Genomic DNA, 25,844 nt, shown 5'->3' with positions numbered 1-25,844 from the left:
TTCACGTAGGTCACCTATTTTGAGGTAAAAACGGCGAATTTCACCTAAAGGTGACAAGTTTGCACCACTGGAGCTCTGTTGGGCTGATATGCTAGCAAAAGGTCTTTCAGGTATTCTGGTGCTGTGCCAGTGAGAGCTTTAGAAACACGCAGAATGATCTTGAAATCTATTCAGAATTTAACAGGAACCTAGATGGAACCTGAGGTTTTCCGTTAAATGGCCATCCAAAATCTTAGATTAGTTCCCATTTATCATATTTAAATTCAGTCGATAGCAGTGTCTACTAAACTTTCACTCTTTCGCGACCTCCACACGCGTCTGTTCCCATAGAAACAAACGCACACCTGTTCCACCAACCCAGAAGCAGGCTGGGTTACGTAGTTCTTTCTGGGGATAGGGTACCAAGGAATGTAATAACACTATTACCTTATTTATATTCCTTGCAGGTTCCCAACCAAGTCACATTCAGCTTACAAATATCATATAACATTTGTTTCTTATTGTTTGACACATGACTTTGAAGGCAGAAGAAACAAATGAAGTGAAACATTTTCGGTTTAATACGTCGACGTTTGAGTTCATTCAACACGACGCAAAAAAAAACACTGACATCAAATAACTGTTTTTTATCTTTAATTAAATTCATACTGAGAGAGCACATCCTGACAGCGTTGTTGTTGGATAGTCGCTGGCCAGGCAGTCTGAAAGGAGGAGGATACAGCCCACTGTAATGCGACTTCAGCATACTAAAACACACCTTCGTTGTTCCTTCTGTCATGACACACACCCCGCTCTCCCCCGCCACTCTCTCTGTGCCACTGTGATCACACACACCCATGACCCACGTGAAAAACACAGACGGGAGTCCAGATAAGAAAAGAAAAAAAGATGGAGTGAGTGAGCAGAGGGTATGATGAGAGGGGAAGAAAAAAAAGGAAAGGCTTGTTAAATGTTTTCTAGTGCCAGAGAAAAAAAAAATGGGAGAGAAAAAAAACAGCAGTTTCAGAAAAAAGTGGTTGTTTTTCGCCCCTCCCTTCCTCGCTGCAATCGCTACAAAGGCACGCTTTGATGATGTCACAAAGGAATGACGTTGGAACTCGAAATTTCAGCGTGGTGTCTTCCCCCTCCAGTCAACGCAACAGTTCACCTACCCTCCACACACCAAAGGATGACCTGGGGAGAGAGAGGGAGGGGGGGGGGGAGGGAGAGAGAGAGAGAGAGAGAGGGAGGGAGAGAGGGAGAGAGAGGGGGGGAGAAAGAGAGAGAGGAGAGACAGAGAGAGAGAGATGTTCAAACAGATGGATAAAGCGTGTGTTTATCCTATCGTTGACATGGCCAATGAGAGATGTTCAAACCTACAGCCAGTCAAGCCAAGTCAACGTCCACCTGTTGATTAGCCTGAGGGCCACTAGGTGGTGCAATAGAGCAGCAGTTGTGCAGTGATTCTGATAATAGGCTAGGCTGCACCAACTGCTCGTAGCAGCGTTATAGATATTATAGATGGATAGACATGCAGTATCACCACATGGGTAGTGTGGTCTAAATGAGGTGGAAGTGTAGGTAGTGTAGTCAGGTGTGTGTGTGTGTGTGTTTGTGTGTATACCTGCGTGAGGAACTACTCTCCGAGGGGAATGATTTCTTCGCTGATAAAAAACTCAATGGTCTCCTCCTCCCAGTCCTCCACGTTGCTGTCCAGCTCGTCAGTGTCCACTCCTGAACACACACACACACACACACACACACAGGTACACACACACACACACACACACACACACACACACACACACACACACACAGGCACACACACAGGCACACACACAACAGAGCGAGGTAAGTGGATATAAGTGGAGATATGACCATGTATGAAATGCATTTCCAACACTTGCAGGGTGAGAGGTGTGTTTGAGGTCTATAGGGGTCAGGGGTGTGTTTGAGGTCTATAGGGGACAGGTGTGTTTGAGGTCTATAGGGGTCAGGGGTGTGTTTGAGGTCTATAGGGGTCAGGGGTGTTTGAGGTCTATAGGGGACAGGTGTGTTTGAGGTCTATAGGGGTCAGGGGTGTGTTTGAGGTCTATAGAGGTCAGGGGTGTTTGAGGTCTATAGAGGTCAGGGGTGTGTTTGAGGTCTATAGGAGTCAGGGGTGAAAGGTCGTACCTCCTCTGAGTTCGAGGCGGAGGTTCTTCTGCTCCAGGTACCCCTGCACGGCCGCCTCTCTGTAGGTGTGGTAGTCCTCCATCATCGACCTCCGCTTGTCCACCAGCTCCTACACAACGTTAACACACAACCCCCTCCTGTCAAATACTGCTCCACCAGCTCCTACACAACACCCTCCTGTCAAATACTGCTCCACCAGCTCCTACACAATGTTAACACACAACACCCTCCTGTCAAATACTGCTCCACCAGCTCCTACACAACGTTAACACACAACCCCTCCTGTCAAATACTGCTCCACCAGCTCCTACACAACACCCTCCTGTCAAATACTGCTCCAAGAGCTCCTACACAAGGTTCTAACCAAAAACACACTCCTGCCAAATTCTGCTCCCCGTCCTCTCCCTGACAACAGTATGTATATAAGATACAAGAGGTCCTCTGCAGTTCCCAGTGGGACCATGTTTGCAGATCATGAAAGTGCAGACTGGAAGCTATCAAATGATGTTTCATACGTTGAAATGTGATGAAACAGCTGAAGGAGACGCCTCAAAGGCAGAATCAGAGAAAAACGCTCTGAATCAAAACACACGTTTGTTTGCAACAATAGGCAATGGACCTGTCGCTAAGCCACACCACGAATTAGAAATTGTCCAATCATATCACAGCAAGTCAGTAGTACAGGCAGACAACTCGCTAATATCTGATGGTGAAAAGCTTTTAGACGAAATGTTCTCGTCATCTTTTAAAAACATGTCTATTACTTGCTGTAGTAAATCAGAAATCAGAAATGTGCATTGAATGTCATTCAGTCACGGTCGGTCAGTCAGTCACAGTCAGTGAAGCGTTGTTTGTTTGTCCAAGTTTTCAAAGGGGGCGTGGCTTAGCAATAGGTACATTTACAATTAGACGATCACAGTCCATGCTTTTGAACTCGTCCTAAAATGTATGTTGTTTATAAGCCATGTATCGCTAACTCTCCCAGTACAAAGCAGGACAGCAGATGATACAGTGAATCAAATTCAAATTCACAGAGTACCGAGTGATCCTAAATCAAACAAAAAAACTAAAAATGCAGACCCTTTCACAGAACCGTGTCACATATACCAAAAACGTACGCTCTGGAAGTTGCTTTGGATAAAAGTGTTTGCTAAACGCCTCACAGCTAGCTATAGCACATACAGCTGACCAATCTAAACGCCTCACAGCTAGCTATAGCACATACAGCTGACCAATCACGGCACGAGACGTCGGACGGGAGGGGGACGGGCGGACGCGCTAACCTTGGAGGCCTTTGATTGGCTGAGACGATCCTTCTGCTCAAAGATCTTGGAGTACTTCTTCAGGTCCTTCTTGATCACCTGTGGAACAGAACAGAACAGACCAGTTACACTCTGCCCAATCTCTTACACATACTCAAGACGGAAACATGAAATTATTACATGACGCATACACACACACACACACACGCACTCTCTCTCTTTCTCACACACACACACACACACACACACACACACACACCTTGATCTCCTCCAGGTTCAGCAGGGTGGCGGGGCGGGGTCTCCAGAGCAGCTGACAGAAGCGGTCTTTGTTGTTCTTCTGCAGCAGGCGACCCTGGAACGTCCACAGCCAGTAGGCGTTGTCCACCTGGGGGAGGGAGGGGGGGGAGAGAGACAGGTCAATAACCAACCATCATTTGCAATCCGTCTGGTTCAACTAGGACTGTGTCACTGTCACACCAGTGTCTTTCCCAAAAGTCAGTAAAGAAATTATCTGTGTGTGTGGAGGGCTACAAAAAGAGCTAAAAATACTCTTGGTTCGTTAGGAGACGATGGCCGGACAAATTAGACCAGGGATTAGACCTGCCAGTCTGGTCAGACACTGTGCCAGTGTGTGTGTGTCAGTGTGTGTGTGTGTGTGTGTGTGTATGTGTGTCAGTGTGTGCGTGCCAGTGTGTGTGTGTGCGTGTCAGTATGTGTGTGCCAGTGTGTGTGTGCGTGTGTGTGCCAGTGCAGTGTTTCCTCCATATGCATTGATTCTCCGCCACTAATTGATTCAGTTATTATGATTGGAGAACAGAAGCAGATTGCAACAAAAGCAGATTGAAGCTAGATTTAGGCCGCTTCCAGACCTACATTTCGTTACGATTTAGTAAGTTACAATATTGTTACAATGTTGCAATTAACCTCGTCGTTTGTGTTCGCACTGCAATCGAGACAGAATCGCTCTCGACGCGCTTGCAACACAGTTTTGTGATTGGTCCGAATTTCGCGGGACATTTGGATTTCAGGAAATCACTCTCCTCTCTCTCTTCGCCCGGCGCCCGTCCCTTTAATCCCGTATCCAATTAGAAAATGCAACATCATCAGCGACGACTGTGGGTTATTGCATTTACTGCTGTTCTCTGGTTCATGTTCAGTGCTCAGTATAGAGTATTTTAAATGAACATTCGTAATGTATGTCTCTGATGTTCATGGTCATCTAAATTACCTATTTTGTGAAACAAATAATGTTCCCGCTAATGGGTTAACCGAGCAGCCTTGCACATAACGCTAGCTTCCAACTATTCATAGCAATATGCGCGGGGCAAAAATAATCTATTGCCTCTAAAATCACCACGAACAGAACGGCGGAGGCACGGGTAAACAGGGCTCATGTCGGTGTCATCAAAGGTAAGAGTTGGTTTTCTTTAACTCAGCTGATGTATTACCTTGCTGTTGGTTGTATACCGAATGCTCCATCTGACTGTCACACTGTGATTTTACTTGTGTAAACAGTAACGTTAGCCGGTTTTGTGCGTGTATTCTCATGTAGGCCTACTTCGTATTGATGAGCTGATGATCTTTCATTGTGTGTATGTACAGTGGGGCAAAAAAGTATTTAGTCAGCCACCAATTGTGCAAGTTCTCCCACTTAAAAAGATGAGAGAGGCTTGTAATTTTCATCATAGGTACACTTCAAATATGAGACAAAATGAAAAAAAAAATCCAGAAAATCACATTGTCTGATTTTTAAAGAATCTTTTAGCAAATTATGGTGGAAAATAAGTATTTGGTCAATACTTTGTTATATACCCGTTGTTGGCAATGTCAGAGGTCAAACATTTTCTGTAAGTCTTCACAAGGTTTTCACACACTGTTGCTGGTATTTTGGCCCATTCCTCCATGCAGATCTCCTCTAGAGCAGTGATGTTTTGGGGCTGTCGCTGGGCAACACAGACTTTCAACTCCCTCCAAAGATTTTCTATGGGGTTGAGATCTGGAGACTGGCTAGGCCACTCCAGGACCTTGAAATGCTTCTTACGAAGCCACTCCTTCATTGCCGGGGCGGTGTGTTTGGGATCATTGTCATGCTGAAAGACCCAGCCACGTTTCATCTTCAATGCACTTGCTGATGGAAGGAGGTTTTCACTCAAAATATCATGATACATGGCCCCATTCATTCTTTCCTTTACACAGATCAGTCGTCCTGGTCCCTTTGCAGAAAAACAGCCCCAAAGCATGATGTGTCCACCCCCATGCTTCACAGTAGGTATGGTGTTCTTTGGATGCAACTCAGCATTCTTTCTCCTCCAAACACGACGAGTTGAGTTTTTACCAAAATGTTCTATTTTGGTTTCATCTGACCATATGACATTCTCCCAATCCTCTTCTGGATCATCCAAATGCTCTCTAGCAAACTTCAGACGGGCCTGGACATGTACTGGCTTAAGCAGGGGGACACGTCTGGCACTGCAGGATTTGAGTCCCTGGCGGCGTAGTGTGTTACTGATGGTAGCCTTTGTTACTTTGGTCCCAGCTCTCTGCAGGTCATTCACTAGGTCCCCCCGTGTGGTTCTGGGATTTTTGCTCACCGTTCTTGTGATAATTTTGACCCCACGGGGTGAGATCTTGCGTGGAGCCCCAGATCGAGGGAGATTATCAGTGGTCTTGTATGTCTTCCATTTTCTAATAATTGCTCCCACAGTTGATTTCTACACCTCGTTCCAAATTATTATGCAAATTATATTTTTCTCAGATTTTCCTAAATAATCGATGCAAATGACAATCAGTATAATTTTCAAGTCATCAACCGTTAGAGTATAATTCAAATTTTATTGAACAAACCTCCCAATGATAACAGTAATTTTTTTTTTAAATAAAAAAAATCAAAATGCACTGTTCCAAATTATTATGCACGACAGAGTTTCAAAACATTTTATAGGTTGTAAAGAACTAAAAATGGTAATTTGATGAATTTAGGGTTAGGAGGTCATATTAGGAGGTCATATTTACTGAAATCAAAAGCTATTTCAAACAAAAACATCTTAACAGGTCAAGTTACATGTTAACATAGGACCCCTTCTTTGATATCACCTTCACAATTCTTGCATCCATTGAACTTGTGAGTTTTTGGACAGTTTCTGCTTGAATTTCTTTGCAGGATGCCAGAATAGCCTCCCAGAGCTGCTGTTTTGATGTGAACTGCCTCCCACCCTCATATATATTTTGCTTGAGGATGCTCCAAAGGTTCTCAATAGGGTTGAGGTCAGGGGAAGATGGGGGCCACACCATGAGTTTCTCTCCTTTTATGCCTATAGCAGCCAATGACACAGAGGTGTACACACTTTCCCCCCATTCTGTCTCTCATAGTTGAAGTGTACCTATGATGAAAATTACAGGCCTCTCATCTTTTTAAGTGGGAGAACCTGCACAATTGGTGGCTGACTAAATACTTTTTTGCCCCACTGTATGTATGTGACTGTCAGTCACAAGTTTATATTCTACGGATGTTGTACAGTGCTGTATTCGCGTTCCCGGTTCCATGTGTACTCTACTCGAGTGTACTACATATTCGATGAGCTGATTATCTCTCGTGTACTTCATATTCTGATGATCTTTCTGTGTGTGTGTCATGCGCATTCCGCATGTTCTGCTGCAGCTGTAGGATATGTTGGTATTTGATCACCTTCTATTTGGTGAAATTACGTCTTTGTTTTGAGCGCCAGTGCGCGTTTTATGCGCGTGCACACCCCACCACTAATGTGAAAAATCCTAGAAGAAACACTGCAGTGTGTGTGTGTGTGTGTACCTTGTGGCTCCACCAGGAGACGGAGGTGACCAGGTAGTGTGTGTGTGTGTGTGTGTGTGTGTGTACCTTGTGGCTCCACCAGGACACGGAGGTGACCAGGTAGCGTCCGGTGGGGTCCCACTCTACGTCCGAGGCCATGTAGTGCTCAGCGATGTTCATCATGGTGCAGTCTGACGTGTCCACGAACGCCAGAGCCCCGTTCATACTGACACACAGAGAGCAGAAGGTCACACACACAAACACGTTCCCATAGTGACCTTGCTCTCTGTTTTCTCCCCCTCTGCATGCACACGCGCACACACACTCCCTCTCACATGTGTGCGCACACACACACACACACACATACACACAGACAGACAGACACACACACTCCCTCTCACACGTGTGCGCACACACACACACACACACACTCCCTCTCACACGTGTGTGTGCGCGCACACACACACACACACACACACACTCCCTCCCTCCCTCTCACACGTGTGCGCGCGCACACACACACTCCCTCTCACACGTGTGCGCGCGCGCGCACACACACACACACTCCCTCTCTCTCTCTCACACACACACACACACACACACACACAGACAGACACTTGTGCGCACACGCACTCCCTCTCTCTCACACACGCGCACACGCACACCCCCCCCTCCCCCCACCCAGGAGCAGTACTGACCTCCTGAGCCCGGCCAGCACCATGAACTGTCCCTGGGGGCTCCAGAAGATGCTGTTGGCCTGCTGCTTGTCAAACATCTCTGCAGACCAGGGGAAGAAACACCAAACACCCTCGGTCAGTCTCACACACAAAACACCCTGGGTCACACCAAACACACTGGGTCAGTCAGACCACAACCCCTCAAGGACTCAAACTCTTTGAACAGAGTCTAATTCAGAAAAATACTGGGGGGGACAGGGGGGGTACTCACTGATGAGCTCGATCTTGCCGTTGTTCTTGACGTGGTAGAAGGACACGTTGATCCGGGGAGTCTCTCCGTGCAGGACGGCAAACTTGCTGCCGTTGGGCTCCCACGCAAATGCTATGATGCCCTCTGGTGGTGGGGGGGGAAGCGCCGTTAATACTGGTCAAACCTTACAGTAAAGGCGTGTGTGTGTGTGAGAGAGAGAGAGAGTGTGTGTGTGGGTGTGTGAGTGAGTGACAGAATGTGTGTGTGTGTGAGAGAGTAAATGAGTGTGTGTGTGTCTGTGTGTGTGAGCGTGTATGTGAGCGTGTGTGTGTATGAGCGTGTGTGTGTGTATGTGAGCGTGTGTGTGTGTGTAAGCGTATGTGTGTGTGAGTGTGTGTGAGTGTGTGTGAGTGAGTGTGCGTGTGTGAGCGTGTGTGTGTGTGTGTGAGCGTGTGTGTGTGTGTGAGAGTGTGTTTGAGCATGTGTGTGTGTGTGTGTGTGTGTGTGTGTGTGTGTGTACGTGTGAGTGTGTGAGCGTACCCTTCATCTCCACCACGTCCACAGGCACCTGCTTCTCTCTCATGCGGAAGATCTCAAAGTTGGTGACCACACCCTGGGGGGAGGAAGTAAGGTCACATGAGGACACGCCTCTTCCTAGTCCTCCGCCCGCGGAACCGCCCTCTCTCTTCTCTCTCTGACCCAGTCTCCTCCTTCCTCTTCTCCCTCCCTCCATCTCATCTGCCCTTTCCCCCCCGCAACCTCTCCCCTCATCTCAACCCCGCTCCCCCTCCCTCCTTACCACTCCCCCTCCCTCCTTACCACCCTCCCTCACTCCCTCCTTACCACTCCCCTTCCCTCCCTCCTTCCCTCCCTCCCTCCTTACCACTCTCCCTCTTTCCCTCCCTCCCACTTCCCCCCCCTCCTTACCGGTGTCCCCTTCGGCGTGCGGTCCACCTTCACACACAGGTAGTCTCCATTCCTCTGCCAGTGCAGCTTGCAGTCCACCACATTGAACAGGTTGCGCACGCGGATCTCCTGGCGCGTGGGCAGCTGCATCAGGGTCACCCTGGCGGGGATGTCCTTGTCCTCGGGCACCCAGAACGCTATGATGTTGTCACCCGGAGACCAGGAGAAGTCCCTGGAGAGAGGGGGGGGAGAGTTAACACACACACACCATATGTAGCTTGTGACACAAGGCAGAGGATAAGAGATCAGACTTACTTGATTCCTGTGATCTTCAGACTCTTCTTGTCCAGCAGGCCCATCGACTACAAACACACAAAGACACAACGCGTTCAGAATGTGACCTGGCCACCAGAGAACAGAACCAGAGTGTGGGAGGGAGGGGGGTGACTGAGGGAGGGGGGTGACTGAGGAAGGGGGGTGACTGGGGGAGGGGGTGACTGAGGGAGGGGGTGACTGAGGGAGCGGGGTGACTGAGGAAGGGGGGTGACTGGGGGAGGGGGGTGACTGGGGGAGGGGGTGACTGAGGGAGGGGGTGACTGAGGGAGGGGGGTGACTGAGGAAGGGGGGTGACTGGGGGAGGGGGTGACTGAGGGAGCGGGGTGACTGAGGGAGCGGGGTGACTGAGGAAGGGGGGTGACTGAGGAAGGGGGGTGACTGGGGGAGGGGGTGACTGAGGGAGCGGGGTGACTGAGGAAGGGGGGTGACTGGGGGAGGGGGTGACTGAGGGAGCGGGGTGACTGAGGGAGGGGGGTGACTGAGGGAGGGGGTCCTGGGGACTCACTGGGGTCTCGTAGATGCTCAGCGTGTCCTGGGTCATCCTGGCAAAGAACTTCCCGTCATGGCTCCACCTGGACGGACACACACACACACGGACACACACACACACACACACACACACAGGGCTTAAAGTGGGAAAAAATCCTGTGCCTGAAACTTTTTCTTGGGGAGGGGGGTCACAGTTTGAGATATTGGGAGAGCGGGTACAGAAGACAGCTTCTTGTCTCAATGTTTAAATGCATTAATACTATTTTATAGTCAATACAAAATATATGTCTCAATGTTAAAATGCATTAATACTTTAAATGAATGTGCAACAATACTATGTGCAATATGACAACCCTTGTTGTCATAAGGTTCAGATATAGGAAAAGTTAGGATATTTATAGCATAGCATAGAGTACAGCACAGTGTTTTATTGTATAGTAGATAGTGTACATAGCCTTTACACCAGGGGAGCCCCCCCTCCTAAATTTCGTTGTATGGTACCTGTACTGTATTACCTACAGTGTTTCTCAATTGCTAAAACACATTTCACAAAACTTTCCTCCATTTTCCCAAAACTCTAAACACAACACACTTTTCTAAAGCTACATAAGCAAAACCACACATTCTCTCTTCAAAACTCAAACTTTCACACCAAAACAGCTGCTCAAAGCCTTCAAAAATGTAAACACTATAAGCATCATTACAGACTACAACAAAACAACTGAAAACACAATGTTCAGTGTGTGAGAATGTTCTTTTTTTTCACAACTGCCAAAGCACATTTTTAGAAACCTTACAGTATCTGTTCTCAGAATATATCACTGTAGAGTATTGGGCATTCATAGATTTGTGTGTTTCATATGAACAGTATGTCAATCTACAGAAAATACAGTATGTATGTTGTTGGAAAATATCCTTTTACAGTATGTATATGTTCTTCATGAATGTTTTACTGTAATGCTTGGCTAATTTTACTAAATAACTAAAATACATTACAGTACAGTAATTCAAACTTGATCTTACGTGTGGACAATCGACTTCTTTCTAAAGGGATCTCTTGACCATTCTGAAGTACGCATTCACCCACAGGGGTGGGTGAGAGTTACAGTAATTGAAATAGTATAACTTCCTTCAATGTTACGGTACATGTGGGAAAACTAGGGTTAGGGTTAGGTGCTAGGGTGACTTGGTACATGCTGGCATGTCTAACCCTAACCGTAACCTTAACCCTAACCCTAACCCTACCCCTAATCCTAACCCTAACCTTACTGTAACCCTAGCACCTAACCCTAACCCGTTTCCCCACATGTATGATAGTCATGCATAAAAATAAATCTGCGCTCCCTGTCTAACGTTATATCTAACATTACATATTTTACATTACAGTAAGGCTGATTTTGCATGATATTCATGCATTTTTTGATATCTATTTCCCCCCTTTAAATGGCATATGATGTCTGAAATTTTACTAAAGTTCAGCCGTGAAGTTGTTGCACTGTTGTCCTATCGAGTTTTACGTAAATAAAGGTTTGAACAAATTTACCGTATTCCCACATGTACCGTAACATGTACAATACTGTACTGTATCACAACTCAATGCAAACACTACAGAGGATCCATTACACACAACAATACTCACTGAAAACAATGTTCAGGGTGTGATGTTTTTTTATTTATGGAACTATACCACACACACACACACACACCACAATCATTTGCAACAAGTGTCTTAAATTTTGAGTCGTTATGTTTAATGAATGAAGCCAGGTGTGTTCATTGTGTTCAAATTTTGCTGACTGTGGCAAGCATTTTGCATCACATGAGCTTTAATTTGAGAATTTTAGCAGAATGTTTTGCAACTTGTGTTTTAGCAAGACAAAATGTGTTTAGATTTATGAGAAAAGGAGGATTGTGTTTTGTGAATTGTGTCTTCATGTGAAATGTGTTTATGGTTTTGGCAAATGGGAGCTAGTTTTATTAAATATGTTTAGAGCGTCTTTGAGCCTCGGAAAAGCGCTATATAAATTCAATTAATTATTATTATTATTATTAGAACTGGTCATTTGGTTTAGAGAATTGGCTTTTGTGTTTTAGCAATTGGGAAAAACTGTAATGACAATAAAGACCATTCATTCATTCATTCATAATACTGTTTTATACTTAATACAAAATAAAATAATATATTTAGATGTCTTTAAAAGGCCAAACTGATTGCATCACTTATTAAGCCACTATCACTATAACAATACAGAATAAAATATATACATGTCTTTAAAAGAACAAACTGATTACTTGAATGAATGAATGGTCTTTATTGTCATTGATATAGTACAGGTACCAAACAACGAAATTTGGGACTTATTAAGCCACTATCACTTATATTCTCCTTCTTGGCACCACGTCCCATAAGGCTTCCCGTCACTACTCAGGGTTTTTCCTGGCTCAAAATGAGGCGGAGGTGGTACCAGTCAGGGCTCTACAGTGCGACCATTTCACTCGCATTTGCGACTAAAAATACATCTGTGCGACTAGAGAAATAAATTCACGAGCACACGTGCGAGTACAGATATTATTATTATTATTATTTTTATTTTTATTTTTTTTTTAATTCTAAAAATAAATCTGCGCGAACCGTGTGGCCACATTTTAAGCCGTCAGCCAGCCCGCTACGACCACGGGAAGTCATGTTAAAAGTGAAGTTACTTCTGTTAAACTGGCGCTAAGCTAACATCGCTAATCGCTAACTCCCTTTTGGGCCTTAAAGAGACAAGCGCCCTTTTCTCATCTCAAGCTTCATTAGCTTCATTAGCTCACCACATCTACAGATTTGGTCCCACACACTCCAGATTTGAACCCAAGGTTACAACCAGGGTTAACTACCCAGGGTAGAAAGTAGAAAGCTCTCAGACCTTCAGAACCCATTGAAAGTAGTGGAGGTACTCCAGAAGTCCAAATGCATCTCTAATCCTAGGAAACCCTAGGAAGCAAGTTGCCTAATGGCATGAAAATGCAACATGTTGTACTTGAGTGTGGCAGAGAGGTGGGACCCCCGGGGATGGTGGTGTGCTAACAGCTAGCCGCCGCAGAGGCACCGTGCTGGGCTGGCCACCTCCACATGTCACCACCCCGGGCAGCATGGGGCTGGGGACTGGTCATCTGGATGTGGGGTAGTTTAATACCCCTAGATGTGGAGTTGTCTGGCCACCGTGTGTGACTGATGTAGCCTGACCCAGCAGCAGGGAGGTGGGCAGCATGGAGACAGACCTCTGCATGGCCTGGCTGGGCTGCTAGCTGACAGACCTAGCCCTAAAGCCTGGCTGGGCTGCTAGCTGCTAGCTGACAGGCATGACATGGATGAATGAATGAACATGCTGCTAACCAGGAGAACTTGACACAGCTAGTTACCATAATACAATGCCATCAACTCTGCGTCTAGTAGGGCTGTAGGCATGGGCCAATGTGTGATTTTGGTGCAAAAATAGCAAAATCACTAATAAAAATGTGTTATAATTACATTTTTCACTGTGCTCCTAAATTTCTTTGTGTGCCCCTAACATTTTTCATTTAAAAGGTTAGCGTAGAGCCCTGCCAGTGGTGTTAGACATCGGGGGGGACCCATGAAGCAGGGCTGTCTGGGGGTCCTTAAACGAGCATCAAATACTTAATTTCTTGCATTCTGGTGAATTGATATGCACCAATTTGTGCCCTTTCTCCATCAATTTATGGTGGAAATGTCATTATATATATGTAAAGGAAAAAACAATATTCAGGCACCAGATGGCCATTCAAAATATAATGTAATATAATGCTCTCAGGCATTCTGTACTTTCAAATATGTATTCTCCTTGAGCAGTCAACATCAACTATCAGCTGTTTCGCTAGCAAACACGAAAGCTAAGTTATTTGTGAAACAGCGTCCCCGCCACCACGTCGGCGCAATGCCGCAATTGCAGTTTTTTTTTGTTTTTTTTAATTCTCCCGCGCCGGAAATCCGGCACTGTGCCGGAGTACTTAGCCTGCACACACTTAGACCACTTCTTTTGATATAGAGAGAGCAATCAAGAGAGCAGCCAACACAAAGAGAGAAACACTGAAAGAGAATAATAATAATAATAATAATAATAATAATAATAACAACTTGGATTTATATAGCCCCTTTCATAAAACCCAAGGACTGAAAGAGAAGAGAGAAACAACCTATCGATAAAACCACCAGAAAGACTGGCAGACAGAGAGGGTGATGGAAGGGGAGGGAGAGAGAGAGCAAAAGGTGTGTGAGTGTGTGTGTCTGTGTCTGTGTTAGGGATGGACGGTTTCCAATTATTGAAACCGAAAAACCGTCAGAGAGTAAAACCGCGGTTTTCCGGTTAACCGAAAAATACAGTAAAAAAAAAAAAAAAAAATGGAAAAAAAGAGCGCCAATTTCAAATAATTGAGCCCTACTGCTACAATACACTCATGTCGAACACCATTAAAACACCGTAAGCACAGTCGCAACACATTTAGGCTACTTAGTTTCACAAATATAAGTGGAAAGGCAGACTTTTGTAAGCTACACCATACATGAAAACACATGAACACTTTAACACACCAGCTCCGCTGATCCAGGGTGCACGCCTGCACGGAAGATCATCTCTTGGAACAGCGTCTTCATTGAATGAACTGCTTTCTCAATATCTTGGTTCTTAGACAAAGTTTCAGCTGCTGCTCAATGTATTTAAATATTTGAATACTGCTCAATAATCACTGAAATATTAGACTTAGAATTATGCAGTGAACATACTTAAAGCTTTTCATAAAAACCACATGCCGCGAGACTGACTCGTCCTGAACTGTCGTAAGTCAATCAACAAAGAATGCCCCATCAAAATAAAAGTGCCCATGGTAGAGCTGTCAAAATAGAGCTTTCAAAATAAATGTACTAATACAGATAGAGATAAATACAGAACTACCTTTGCGTCACTAAGTGACCGCGTATCTTCTGAGACATGCGTTCTGTCATCACTTTCAGTAGCGCCTTCACACACAGTGGCGCTGTGCACAAACACTCTTGATCCGTATAGCTCTTGTTTTATTATATTGTGGTTTAGTAAATACTGCACTTGGAGTTACATTCAATGCATGATTTGTGCTATAGAACATAAATAAAGTTTGATTGATTGATTGATATCAAATCAAATCACATTTTATTTCTATAGCGCATTTCTCACAAAAGTGACCCAATGCGCTTTACAGAGAGCAGCGAAAATGATCTTATTAAATGTAAGCGAGTAATTGTAAAAAACCTTTCCTATCTACCAATAACTGAAGGCAACTATCTTTCCCATAGAGTGATTCGTTACCCTTAAATATAATCCCAATTAGATATTAATCCTCAGTTATTCTTCACAACTGACCAAACCTCTCACTCATTGCGCGGCAGATTCAGACTGTATCATTGTTATTTTCACACACGACAAACATGTGACATGTTCCAGTTTTATTCTTATTCTATTTTATTCTTCTAAAAAATAAAAATAAAAAATAAACGGTTTCAGACGGTTTTGATAAAAAAACGTTTCTATTTTTATAAACCCCGGTTTTCGGTTTAACCGAAAAACCGTCCATCCCTAGTCTGTGTGTGTGTGTGTGTGTGTGTGTGTATCTGTGTGTGTCTGTGTCTGTGTGTACTGACTTGAAGATGGGCCAGTGGGCGGAGCTCTCGCAGTGGAAGCCCCTCTTCTTCTGGCCCGTCAGGATGTCCCAGATGATGATGGCCTGGGGGTCCTCCTTGGTGTCCATGAGGGGGCTGAACGTGACCACGTACCTGGGGGGGCGGAGCCACAGACACGCACGTTAACACTCGCACGCACGGCTGACACCAGGTCGGCCCCGGGGACGACCGGGGCGGAGGTTCTGGTTCCGCTGCTCCGTTTAAGTAAGTGAAGTTTATCTCTATAGCAGCCATCCCAGACCAGGGGTCACAAAGTGCTTTACACATATAAGAACATAATACAAGAGCAAAAGTTATAGCAGGTTAAAAGAAAAAGTTAACAAGTGAAAATAAGAACAAGTAAGAAACAACAAGTGTACAACAATATCAACAGGACACAGAGAGACAGGCTTTTGGGGTTAGCCAACAGCCTGTCTATACAGGACAGTCTTTAGCTGTTTTTTAAAAGCTTCGACCGAGACCACTGATTTAAGATCCAAGGGAAGAGCATTCCAGAGTTTGGGAGCCACGGTTTGGAATGCTCCATCACCCTTGGTCTTCAATCTGGCACGGGGGACAACCAACAAACCCTGGTCAGAGGACCTGAGAGACCTACTGGGGCTGTAAGGACGCAGGAGGTCACAGATGTAGGCAGGTGCCTGACAGTGACCATGAAGGGCTCTGTAAGTGATGACCAGAACCTTGAAACGAATTCTAAATGTGACGGGGAGCCAGTGTTGGGACGCTGAGACGGGAGCTCACCTCTCGCAGGGGGAGAAGTCGATGAGGGACACCCCCTGGTGGCTGAAGCGTTGAATCTGCTTGAACTTCTCGCCGCCCCACAGGGCGATGCCCCGCTGGTGGAAGGTGGCCAGGTAGGTGCCCTTGGGGGACCAGCGCACGTACGTCTCCGTCCAGCGCTGCAAAGGACCACGGGAAGGGGGGGGGGATTAATGTATTTTTTAAAAACGGCGTAAACCACAGATAACGTGCACACGTCAGTTTCCCCACTCACAGACATAAACCACTGAACCATGTTCAGACGTTCAAAAAAGTTCAAAACGGTCGACGAACTGTTTCAAAATGAAACGGCTGCACGACCACCCCCCCCCCGCGTTGTCATGACAGCCGTTTCCAAACGTGTTCAAACCCCGCCCCCCGAAACTTTTCGAGCGCTCACCGCTCTCTCCTCCACTGTGATTGGCTCCTTGGAGTCGTTGGCGAAGATGCAGGTCCTCTCCCCCGACTCGTAGATGACGCTGTACTGGTCGCGGCAGTCCTGGTCCTCCATCCAGTGGCGCATGTTCCCCTGGCGACACAAACGCAGCGTTAGGGGCCACGCCTTTTTTCAAATGCTACACCGCACTGAGTGATACGAGGGGGGGGGGGGGGGGATTGAGTGTCGTCAACTAGTCAATCACTAGTAACAATCAACTAGTCAACCAGTCTGCTAACTAATCAATCAGTCTGTTAACTAGTCAATCAGTCTGTTAACTAGTCAACCAGTCTGCTAACTAGTCAACCAGTCTGCTAACTAGTCAACCAGTCAACCAGTCTGCTAACTAGTCAACCAGTCTGCTAACTAGTCAACCAGTCTGCTAACTAGTCAACCAGTCTGCTAACTAGTCAACCAGTCTGCTAACTAGTCAACCAGTCTGCTAACTAGTCAACCAGTCTGCTAACTAGTCAACCAGTCTGCTAACTAGTCAACCAGTCTGCTAACTAGTCAACCAGTCTGCTAATTAGTCTACCAGTCTGCTAACTAGTCAGTCAGGTACGATGATCAGTCTGCTAGCAGATTTTTTTTTTTAACACTCACAAAGTCCTTGAAAGGCTGCTTCTCTGGAGTCTCCCACTCATCACTGATGTTCATGTACCTGCAAACAGACATTCACACCCGCGTCAGCCTCCATCTCCCCATCACCACACGTGACATTGTATACAGTGAATGTCGAGTATGTGAGTGAGTGAATATGTGACAGTCTGATCACCGTCCGCATGTCGGCAACCAATCAAAATGTTTGGACACGACACAAACTCGCTAGTCAAGCCAAAATACTGCAACGAAATGGATTGGGTGAGTAATCCCCCCACTACTACCTAGTTAACTAGAACAGTACTTTGCATTGTTACAGGGCTCGACATTAAGGCTTGTCCGCTTGTCCGGGACAAGTACATTTTATGTTCGGACAAGTGGACTTCCTTCTGCAGTTGTCCGATGGACAAGTTAAAACAAAAAAAGAAATCAATATGTATTAATATCTGCAAACATTAATTCCTCCTTCCGATCTGAATAGTAAAAAAAATTATTACAAGCAAAGCGATGCCGCGCCTCATTCTCGCTATTTCAGTCTCTCGTAGTTCGTTATCGCCATAGTTCGTAAATTCGCTCAGAGCGTCAGAGCGCACACTGCGTTCAACGTCATAAAGAGACCAAGTCATTTGATTGGACAAAAGGCATTCCATGAGTGCTGATCAGGTTCCAGAGCGAGTTTACGAACGCAGCCATAGTGTAGCCTACGTTGTGGGTCTCCTGTCACTAGTGCCATTCACGTGAACGCATATTCGCTTCTTCTCAATGCCGCTTATTTTCATGTAGTTCTATATTTTAGGTTTGAAGTTTTAAGACCAGCACATCGCAATGCGAACTTCAGAATGACACTAATGATAGATTTCTCAATTTGAATATAGGATACTATCCAAAAGCTAGCAAATAAGATTGCTTCCATTGGGGAGGGACTATAGTTTTAAAAAAAAAGTAAATATTCCTAGATATTCATCCCTTTTGTGGCCAATCTTAATCTAAAAGGGTTAGGGTAATCACTGATCCCATCGTAATAATTTAAAATAATCACAAAATATTGTTTAATGAATACATTTGAAAATTAAGGATACATCATTATCAAATCAATAGTAGTCAAATGTGTTATTTGCATACACATACACTCACTGGCCACTTCATTAGGCACACCTTGGGGTTGGACCCCCTCTTTTGCCTTCAGAACTGCCATAATTCTTCGTGGCATAGATTCAACAAGGTGCTGGAAACATTCCTCAGAGATGTTGGTCCATATTGACACTATAATATCACGCAACAGCCTGTCTGGCACCAACAACCATGCCAGGTTCAAAGTCACTTAAAATCACCTTTATTTCCCATTCTGATGCTTGGTTTGAACTTCAGCAGATCGTCTTGACCATGTCTACATGCCTAAATGCGTTGAATTGCTGCCACATGATTGGCTGATTAGATATTTGCATTAACAAGCAGTTGAAAAGGTGTACCTAATGAAGTGGCCGGTGAGAGTATAATATATTATTATTAATATTATTGCTTTTTCAAAATCTTTGGATTTGGACAAGTAACTTGAGCTCTCGGACAAGTAAAAGATAAGTTCACTTGTCCAAAGGACAAGTACCTGAAAAAGCTTAATGTCAAGCCCTGTGTTAGCAGGCTCACAAATCAAGCTGTGTTAGTCGACTAGTGAGTGTGTCAACGATTTTCAACAACGCGGAAATGCAGTGTTTCCCCTACCATTGCCTTTTTTTTTTTAATAATAATATTTTTCTCCCAGTTGTATATGGCCGAAATATGTTTATTATGTGGTCGAAATATGTTTCTTCTGTGTCATTTGCCTAATTGATGTGCACCCTCATTTAATCTGTTTCTCCTCTGTGCGTTTTGCTGCCACGCTTGTCCGCTTGTCTCCTCGTTTCACGAAGGGCGGGGCTCAGCTCCCTCCACACACACGCTCTGACGTGCTCATCTCAAACAAGCCATTCGTCTCTGCTGGAAGTGCAAATAAAGGCCAACAATAATAGTTTTAGTAATGGACGGACGTAGACCCCAAACCTCTGACAAGCAGGCTAACTTCCCGCGTTTATTAAACGCACCCAACCCGAATCTGGCGATATGGACGATTTTAGACGCTTTTTAGGGGTGCTTGAGTATCCCTAAATTTCATCTCAGCACGACCTAAAAAAGAATAATCATTATTATTATCATTATTATTATTTTCTGAAATCATTCTAGCCCAATTACAGTCATGATGTTACACACTCCGGTCCAGTAGCCTACATACACGCACCTCGTTGGTCCGCAAGTAGTCTCGCGCTTCGCCCGGAGAATAATTGTTTAGCGCGCGAGTGTGTGTGAGAGAGGGAGAGAGAGAGAGAGAGGGAGAGGGAGAGGGAGAGGGAGAGGGAGAGAGAGGGGGAGAGAGAGAGGGGGAGAGAGGGAGAGAGAGAGGGAGAGAGAGAGGGAGAGAGAGAGAGAGAGAGAGAGAGAAAACCAGGTGGAAACAGAGCTGCACTTCTTAACTACCTGCCAGCTGTACAAGGACATAAGGGACACATACTTCCCACTGATCACCAACATCCAGGGAGACTTTGAGGACTTGACCAATGTGGAAAGGCTACCATATCTGCTGGGTGAGGTACAGCAATGTGCAAACACAGCAGCAAGATGTCTAGTTCCATTGTGTGAATAGTGTTAACGAACTAGCAAGCTAGCTAGCTAGCTCAGAGGTGATTAGTAATAATAGATGGTAGTAGTAATAATACAATATGTCTTATTCTGCTAGAATTGGGCTTTATGGTAATAAAATACAATAAAAAAGTGGATTGAAGCATTGGAACAAACCCTCACTCATTGGAAATGTCTGTTTTTCCATAGATGGACATAAGATTGTTTTTCAGGTGAGAGAGTCAAGTCAAAATGACATTATCTGACTGCATTGCCTACAGCAACCCAATATACAATTAGAATGATGTTATACATTGATATGGATCAATTTATACCTCTTATTAGATTATACATATTCTGGTTGTTATGTTTGCCTTTCGGTGGACAGCAAAAGAGGGAGAGAGGAGGATAGAGAGGGAGAGGAGGAGGAGAGAGAGCAGGATGGAGTCAGCACACCAAAGAGACAGCAAGAACCAGGTGAGAAAGTGGACAGGTAGTCAAGACCACAAGTAGCCTTGATAACCTATGGTTCTGGTGCAGCACCCTCAGCACCGCCCTTCATTACTTGTAATAGGATGTCATAAACGTTTGACACACATGGCAATAAAAAAACATGAATCTTGAATTAGCAAAACATTTTTGCTATTTAAACATGTCAGCATGTCATCACTGACAGATGACAGGTAGATAATGAAAGGTAGTAAAAAAAACTGGAAAATGATGTTGCCAGACTTGCAGACTTTTTAACCAGACCCTGTCACATATGTTTGTGTGTGATTGTCAGTGCAAAGAGGGAGAGAGGAGGATGGAGATGACACAGAGAGAGAGAGAGAGAGAGAGAGAGAGAGAGAGAGAGAGAGAGAGAGAGAGAGAGAGCAAGAGCAGGAAGAACCAGGTGAGAAAGTGGACAGATAGTGAAGTCAAGATTGTTATAGTGTCAAAACAGTAAAACAATTAATAACAAATAAGTGATGGCTTTGTGGCTCAACAATAAAGTCTATAAATTATCATATTTGTTCTAGTCACATAATTGATATTATGATATTACATAGATAACTTGTTCTGTTATTAAGAGCGGGGGTGAGGAGAAATTAACATTTCACAACGGGGGGGGGGGGGGGGGGTTTGGAGGATCCATGCCACCCTCCCAAGGCAGCAAACCTAGGGGAAACACTGAAATGTATTCACATTTTTTTCCCGAAAGAAAAGTCTGGTCGTTGCATCGGATCCCGACGTGGGAGGACCAAATGATCAGACTGTGTCACATAATGTAAGAGTGAATATGTAAGAGTGAATATGGATGAGTGAATGTGTATGTATGCGAGTGCTCACTTGTCAAAGTCAGTGAAGACGTTGACACGGAAGGTGTGCTGCTTGTCAAGCTTGTAGCCGTCCGCGTTCTTCACTGCTTCTAGGGCCTGGGTTGGAGCGCCGTACTCCAGGAAGATGTACCTGCAGAACCAGGAGATGGGGGGAGAATGACAAGAGCTGTTTTCATCCAACTGTGTGCCATTACATTACATATATACGACACTAACAACAACAAAATGAATGTCCAAACTCACCCTTTGGTCAAGCCGTCCGCAGTCTCGGGGTAGAACTCGTTGGTGATTTTCCCAAACTTGGAGAAGATCTTGTGGATGACGTTCTTGAGCTTCTCCAGGCGCTCCTGGCCAACCTGCGGCACGTTGTCCACCACCACCACCGAGTCGATCCCGTCTGCTTCTAGCGGCTTCTCCCGAAGGACGTCGGCCATAAGCTCTGGAAGAGAGAATGGGTTGATTCAGAAGTTGAGGCGACTCACTAGGCTTAGACCGAATGACCCGGCAACTGCGACTCAACAGCTAGCAGCTGGGGGCTACTTGACTGAATGTGTCTAGCATCTCCCATCTGGCCCTAACACCAGCTGGGGACAGAACAACCTGCCGAACATCACTATTAGCTCCAATCTGATGAATGGTTTCATTTCCATTCATCTTTTACTTATGTTTCATTCACTATCCAGCTAGATGGTCACAGCTCTATGGTACGCCATTTGCAGAGCAACTCAGACATGGACCATGTTGAATGGTTAGACGAGGACGGGCTTTGAATGAGGCTCTGTGAGCTGAATTAGCGTATTAGCCTAACAAGCCCTGCCATTATAGTGCCGTGAAAACTATCACGTTGACCGTTCACGGGTCTTTCCAAAAGGATACTTCGTGGACTGGTTGTACACGCTTGATCAATAATCCTACTGATGCTATGATCTTGATAGCTAGCAAACAGCCCTAAACCGGTAGGTAGGCCGCAAAAAAGCCGGCATCTTTCCTGTTAGCTTTAGCTTACCCTCATCCTCGATGTCATCTTCGAAGTCCTCTGGGTCACTGAATGAAGGCTCCTCTTCTTCATACTCTGGGTCGTCCGCCATATCCCCCGTGTCTTGCATTGAGTCGATTTTTAGTGTACGTTTGTCAATTACAATGTATGAAAATGTTGATTTGTAGAAGCCAGACGGTATCGCTGGTGTGGTACCATGTGCGACTACGTGAAAACGGACGAGGTAAGGATTGGCAAAGCGGAATTTGCGTCGCTCTCTGGCGGAGGCTCATGGGAAGACTAGACATGTAACACATGGATTGGCTGCAGTGGTCGACTTGCTCGCGGATCAGTTAGTCCAGATTATGCTAGATCATAGAAACGCGCAGTTTACACATTTTCAGCACTTTTCGACATGGCCACTCTGCTTTCCGTAGAGAGGGAAAATACGTACCACCGGTGAGATAAGAAACGTTTATCTTGTGCCCTTTTTTCATGTTTGGTTACAATTTGCAACCGTTTTGTAAAAGCAATGACCAAATACTCTTGCTTTGTCAACCAAACGAAATATAGTCAGTAACTGTAAATCTCTTTCATGTATGCCTTTCTGTGATATATAATATCGCAGTATAATAAGTACATGTGAACTCAGTTTAACAAGACCTGCTAGATCAGAGCTAGCTGGCTGACATTAGATGTTCACATCACATGGTTCTGCACATTTTAGGGACCATGGACAGAGAGTGTGCGGCATTGCTGCCTCGGGTGTGTGCAGTACTTGCGGACCCGAAACAGTCTTTACCAGATGACACCAGCTTCGAGAAACTACTGGACTGGTTCACTGGTCTCACCAGCGCAGGTAAGATGGAAGGACACACTCATGAATCCATAATAAACGGTGACACCACAGCTGGATTCGAATTATTTGGTGACATTTCGGTCAGAATTTCCCTGCCTTTACTCCCATTCAGAAACAATGTCCCTTTGATTATGATTATTATTGACAAAGGTTATTAAGGTTTCCACTCATAAACAAACCGAATATCTGTTGTCTGTCACATGCCATTTATTTCCAGACCACGGGCAGGCCTTGTTAGAAACCAACCCGTGTCTGCTTGAGTTCATATCCACTGTGTGCCAGGCCAAAACACCAGATCCCAGCATCCTCTCCTTCACTCTCAGACTCACTGGCCTTCTGGCTGCCAGTCAAGAGGGGTTCAAACTGGTGCAGGTAAGTCAATCAGTCTGCTAACTAGTCAATCAGTCTGTTAACTAGTCAATCAGTCTGCTAACTAGTCAACCAGTCTGCTAACTAGTCAACCATTCTGCTAACTAGTCAACCAGTCTGTTAACCAGTCAACCAGTCTGCTAACTAGTCAACCAGTGTTCTAACTAGTCAACCAGTCTGCTAACTAGTCAACCAGTCTCTTAACTAGTCAACCAGTCTGTTAACTAGTCAACCAGTCTCTTAACTAGTCAACCAGTCTGTTAACTAGTCAACCAGTCTGCTAACCAGTCAACCAGTCTGCTAACTGGGTCATTGTTTTTATACGGTGCCATTTGGACTTCATAACTTGTGAAAAATAAATTTTGATTTATCTATATTTTAATGTTCTATTATATAAAGGACATATCTAGCTTGCTGAAAAACATAGTGGTCGAGCTCAGGCACCTGAATTGTATTTTATTCAGAATACCCTCTGTAGTTGAATAGGGCGAGTGTCTCCAGAACAGAGTGGACACATAACAGGGTGGACACTAACAGGGTGGACATTTTGAGTTAAAGTTAGTCTTTAGCCTGCCTGTGTTAGCATAATGCCTAGAATGACCATGAATACTTGATGAGGAATCTAATTTGCACTAAATACTTTTTTGAAATTATTCAATTTGATTGATCTCCTCAATATTTAGGCATAACAGGGTGGACACGTTATGGTCAACCACATTAAACTCACTGGATAAAAACATAAAAATCAGATGGTAAAAGAGGTCGAAAATCACAGCTTACAACATTTGAAATCCCCTCCACTGATGTGATGTCACCTCATGAGAGTGATGTGATTGAGAAATATGGTTTTCTTTTAAAAGGGACATTAACACAGCATAACAGGGTGGACAGAGATCGCAGGGACAAGCATACAACCTTAATTTTTTGTACAAAATAAAAAAAAATGGATAAAAACTATATTTGATTTCAATAGATATTGATCAGGAAAATGAAATAATAATAACATATTTGGAAATGTATATAATGTTTTTAATAGTTATTTTTTGGATTGAAGTTGAATGAACAACACTGGGGACATCCCAAATCCCATGCAAAATCCCATTTACATCTTTAACCAAATGTAGAAAACAACAACTTAGAAGCCCATATCATTGTATTCATAATAAATAACAATTGACTATACATGAAAAACCTAATGGAATTAGTATTTGTCCAAATTTAGACAAAATACAACATGATTTGTACTGGGGACGGAAAAGGCACCGTATAAAAAAAATGACCCAACTAGTCAACCAGTCTGCTAACTAGTCAACCAGTCTGCTAACTAGTCAACCAGTCTGCTAACTAGTCAACCAGTCTGCTAACTAGTCAACCAGTGTTCTAACTAGTCAACCAGTCTGTTAACTAGTCAACCAGTCTGCTAACTAGTCAACCAGTGTTCTAACTAGTCAACCAGTCTGCTAACTAGTCAACCAGTCTGTTAACTAGTCAACCAGTGTTCTAACTAGTCAACCAGTCTGCTAACTAGTCAACCAGTCTGTTAACTAGTCAACCAGTCTGCTAACTAGTCAACCAGTGTTCTAACTAGTCAACCAGTCTGTTAACTAGTCAACCAGTGTTCTAACTAGTCAACCAGTGTTCTAACTAGTCAACCAGTCTGCTAACTAGTCAACCAGTCTGTTAACTAGTCAACCAGTCTGCTAACTAGTCAACCAGTGTTCTAACTAGTCAACCAGTCTGTTAACTAGTCAACCAGTCTGCTAACTAGTCAACCAGTGTTCTAACTAGTCAACCAGTCTGCTAACTAGTCAACCAGTCTGTTAACTAGTCAACCAGTCTGCTAAGTAGTCAACCAGTGTTCTAACTAGTCAACCAGTGTTCTAACTAGTCAACCAGTCTGTTAACTAGTCAACCAGTCTTTAACTAGTCAACCAGTGTTCTAACTAGTCAACCAGTCTGCTAACTAGTCAACCAGTCTGCTAACTAGTCAACCAGTCTGCTAACTTCCTCAACATTAACATTGCAGCATCAAAATACCAGGGCTTAAAGTTCTCCGGCACGGTGCCGTATTTCCGGCGCGGGGGAATTTTGAGCAAAGATACATTTAAAAATCACATGCTATTTGTTTACATCGTAATTTAAAGAGTCATCTTCAGCAAAGAGACAGTTCCGCCTACCAATGGTATCACATTGCTCAAGCCAACCAATGACTTCTAGCCAATCGGAGGCAGAGTAGTGGGGCGTGAGTGTAATGTTAGCTTGTAGAGACGTTCGCTTTTAGCAGCCCTGTTAAGCCTCAT

At 44.6% G+C, this 25,844-nt stretch overlaps 2 protein-coding genes across 2 annotated transcripts in view; one reads left to right on the top strand and one right to left on the bottom strand.

Annotated features, from left to right (window-relative positions):
- Positions 1-616: 616 nt before the first annotated feature.
- On the bottom strand, positions 617-22,551 carry eif3ba (eukaryotic translation initiation factor 3, subunit Ba). The gene is made up of 19 exons (XM_080522397.1): positions 22,347-22,551; positions 21,584-21,779; positions 21,351-21,470; positions 17,373-17,430; positions 16,734-16,862; positions 16,316-16,473; positions 15,536-15,667; positions 9,878-9,944; positions 9,352-9,398; positions 9,058-9,268; positions 8,671-8,743; positions 8,152-8,274; positions 7,902-7,980; positions 7,291-7,429; positions 3,676-3,801; positions 3,438-3,515; positions 2,155-2,263; positions 1,604-1,713; positions 617-1,173 (listed from the first exon to the last, which is right to left on the bottom strand). The coding sequence occupies exons 1-18, from the start codon at positions 22,444-22,446 to the stop codon at positions 1,616-1,618; spliced, it is 2,043 nt and encodes a 680-aa protein (XP_080378523.1). The 5' UTR covers positions 22,447-22,551; the 3' UTR covers positions 617-1,173; positions 1,604-1,615.
- Positions 22,552-23,048: 497 nt separating this feature from the next.
- brat1 (BRCA1-associated ATM activator 1) overlaps positions 23,049-25,844 on the top strand; it is a gene marked incomplete at its 5' end in the record, with an annotated part of 25,525 nt that continues 22,729 nt past the window's right edge. Inside the window, 2 exons of the mRNA XM_080522989.1 lie at positions 23,049-23,175; positions 23,393-23,547. Coding sequence (XP_080379115.1) covers positions 23,049-23,175; positions 23,393-23,547 — 282 coding nt within the window. The remainder of the gene's footprint in view (positions 23,176-23,392; positions 23,548-25,844) is intronic.

Source organism: Nansenia antarctica (assembly GCF_963989245.1).
Source record: "Nansenia antarctica genome assembly, chromosome: 2".
In the NCBI taxonomy this organism is placed as follows: domain Eukaryota; kingdom Metazoa; phylum Chordata; class Actinopteri; order Argentiniformes; family Microstomatidae; genus Nansenia; species Nansenia antarctica.
This window is presented reverse-complemented; position numbering and strand designations above follow the sequence as displayed.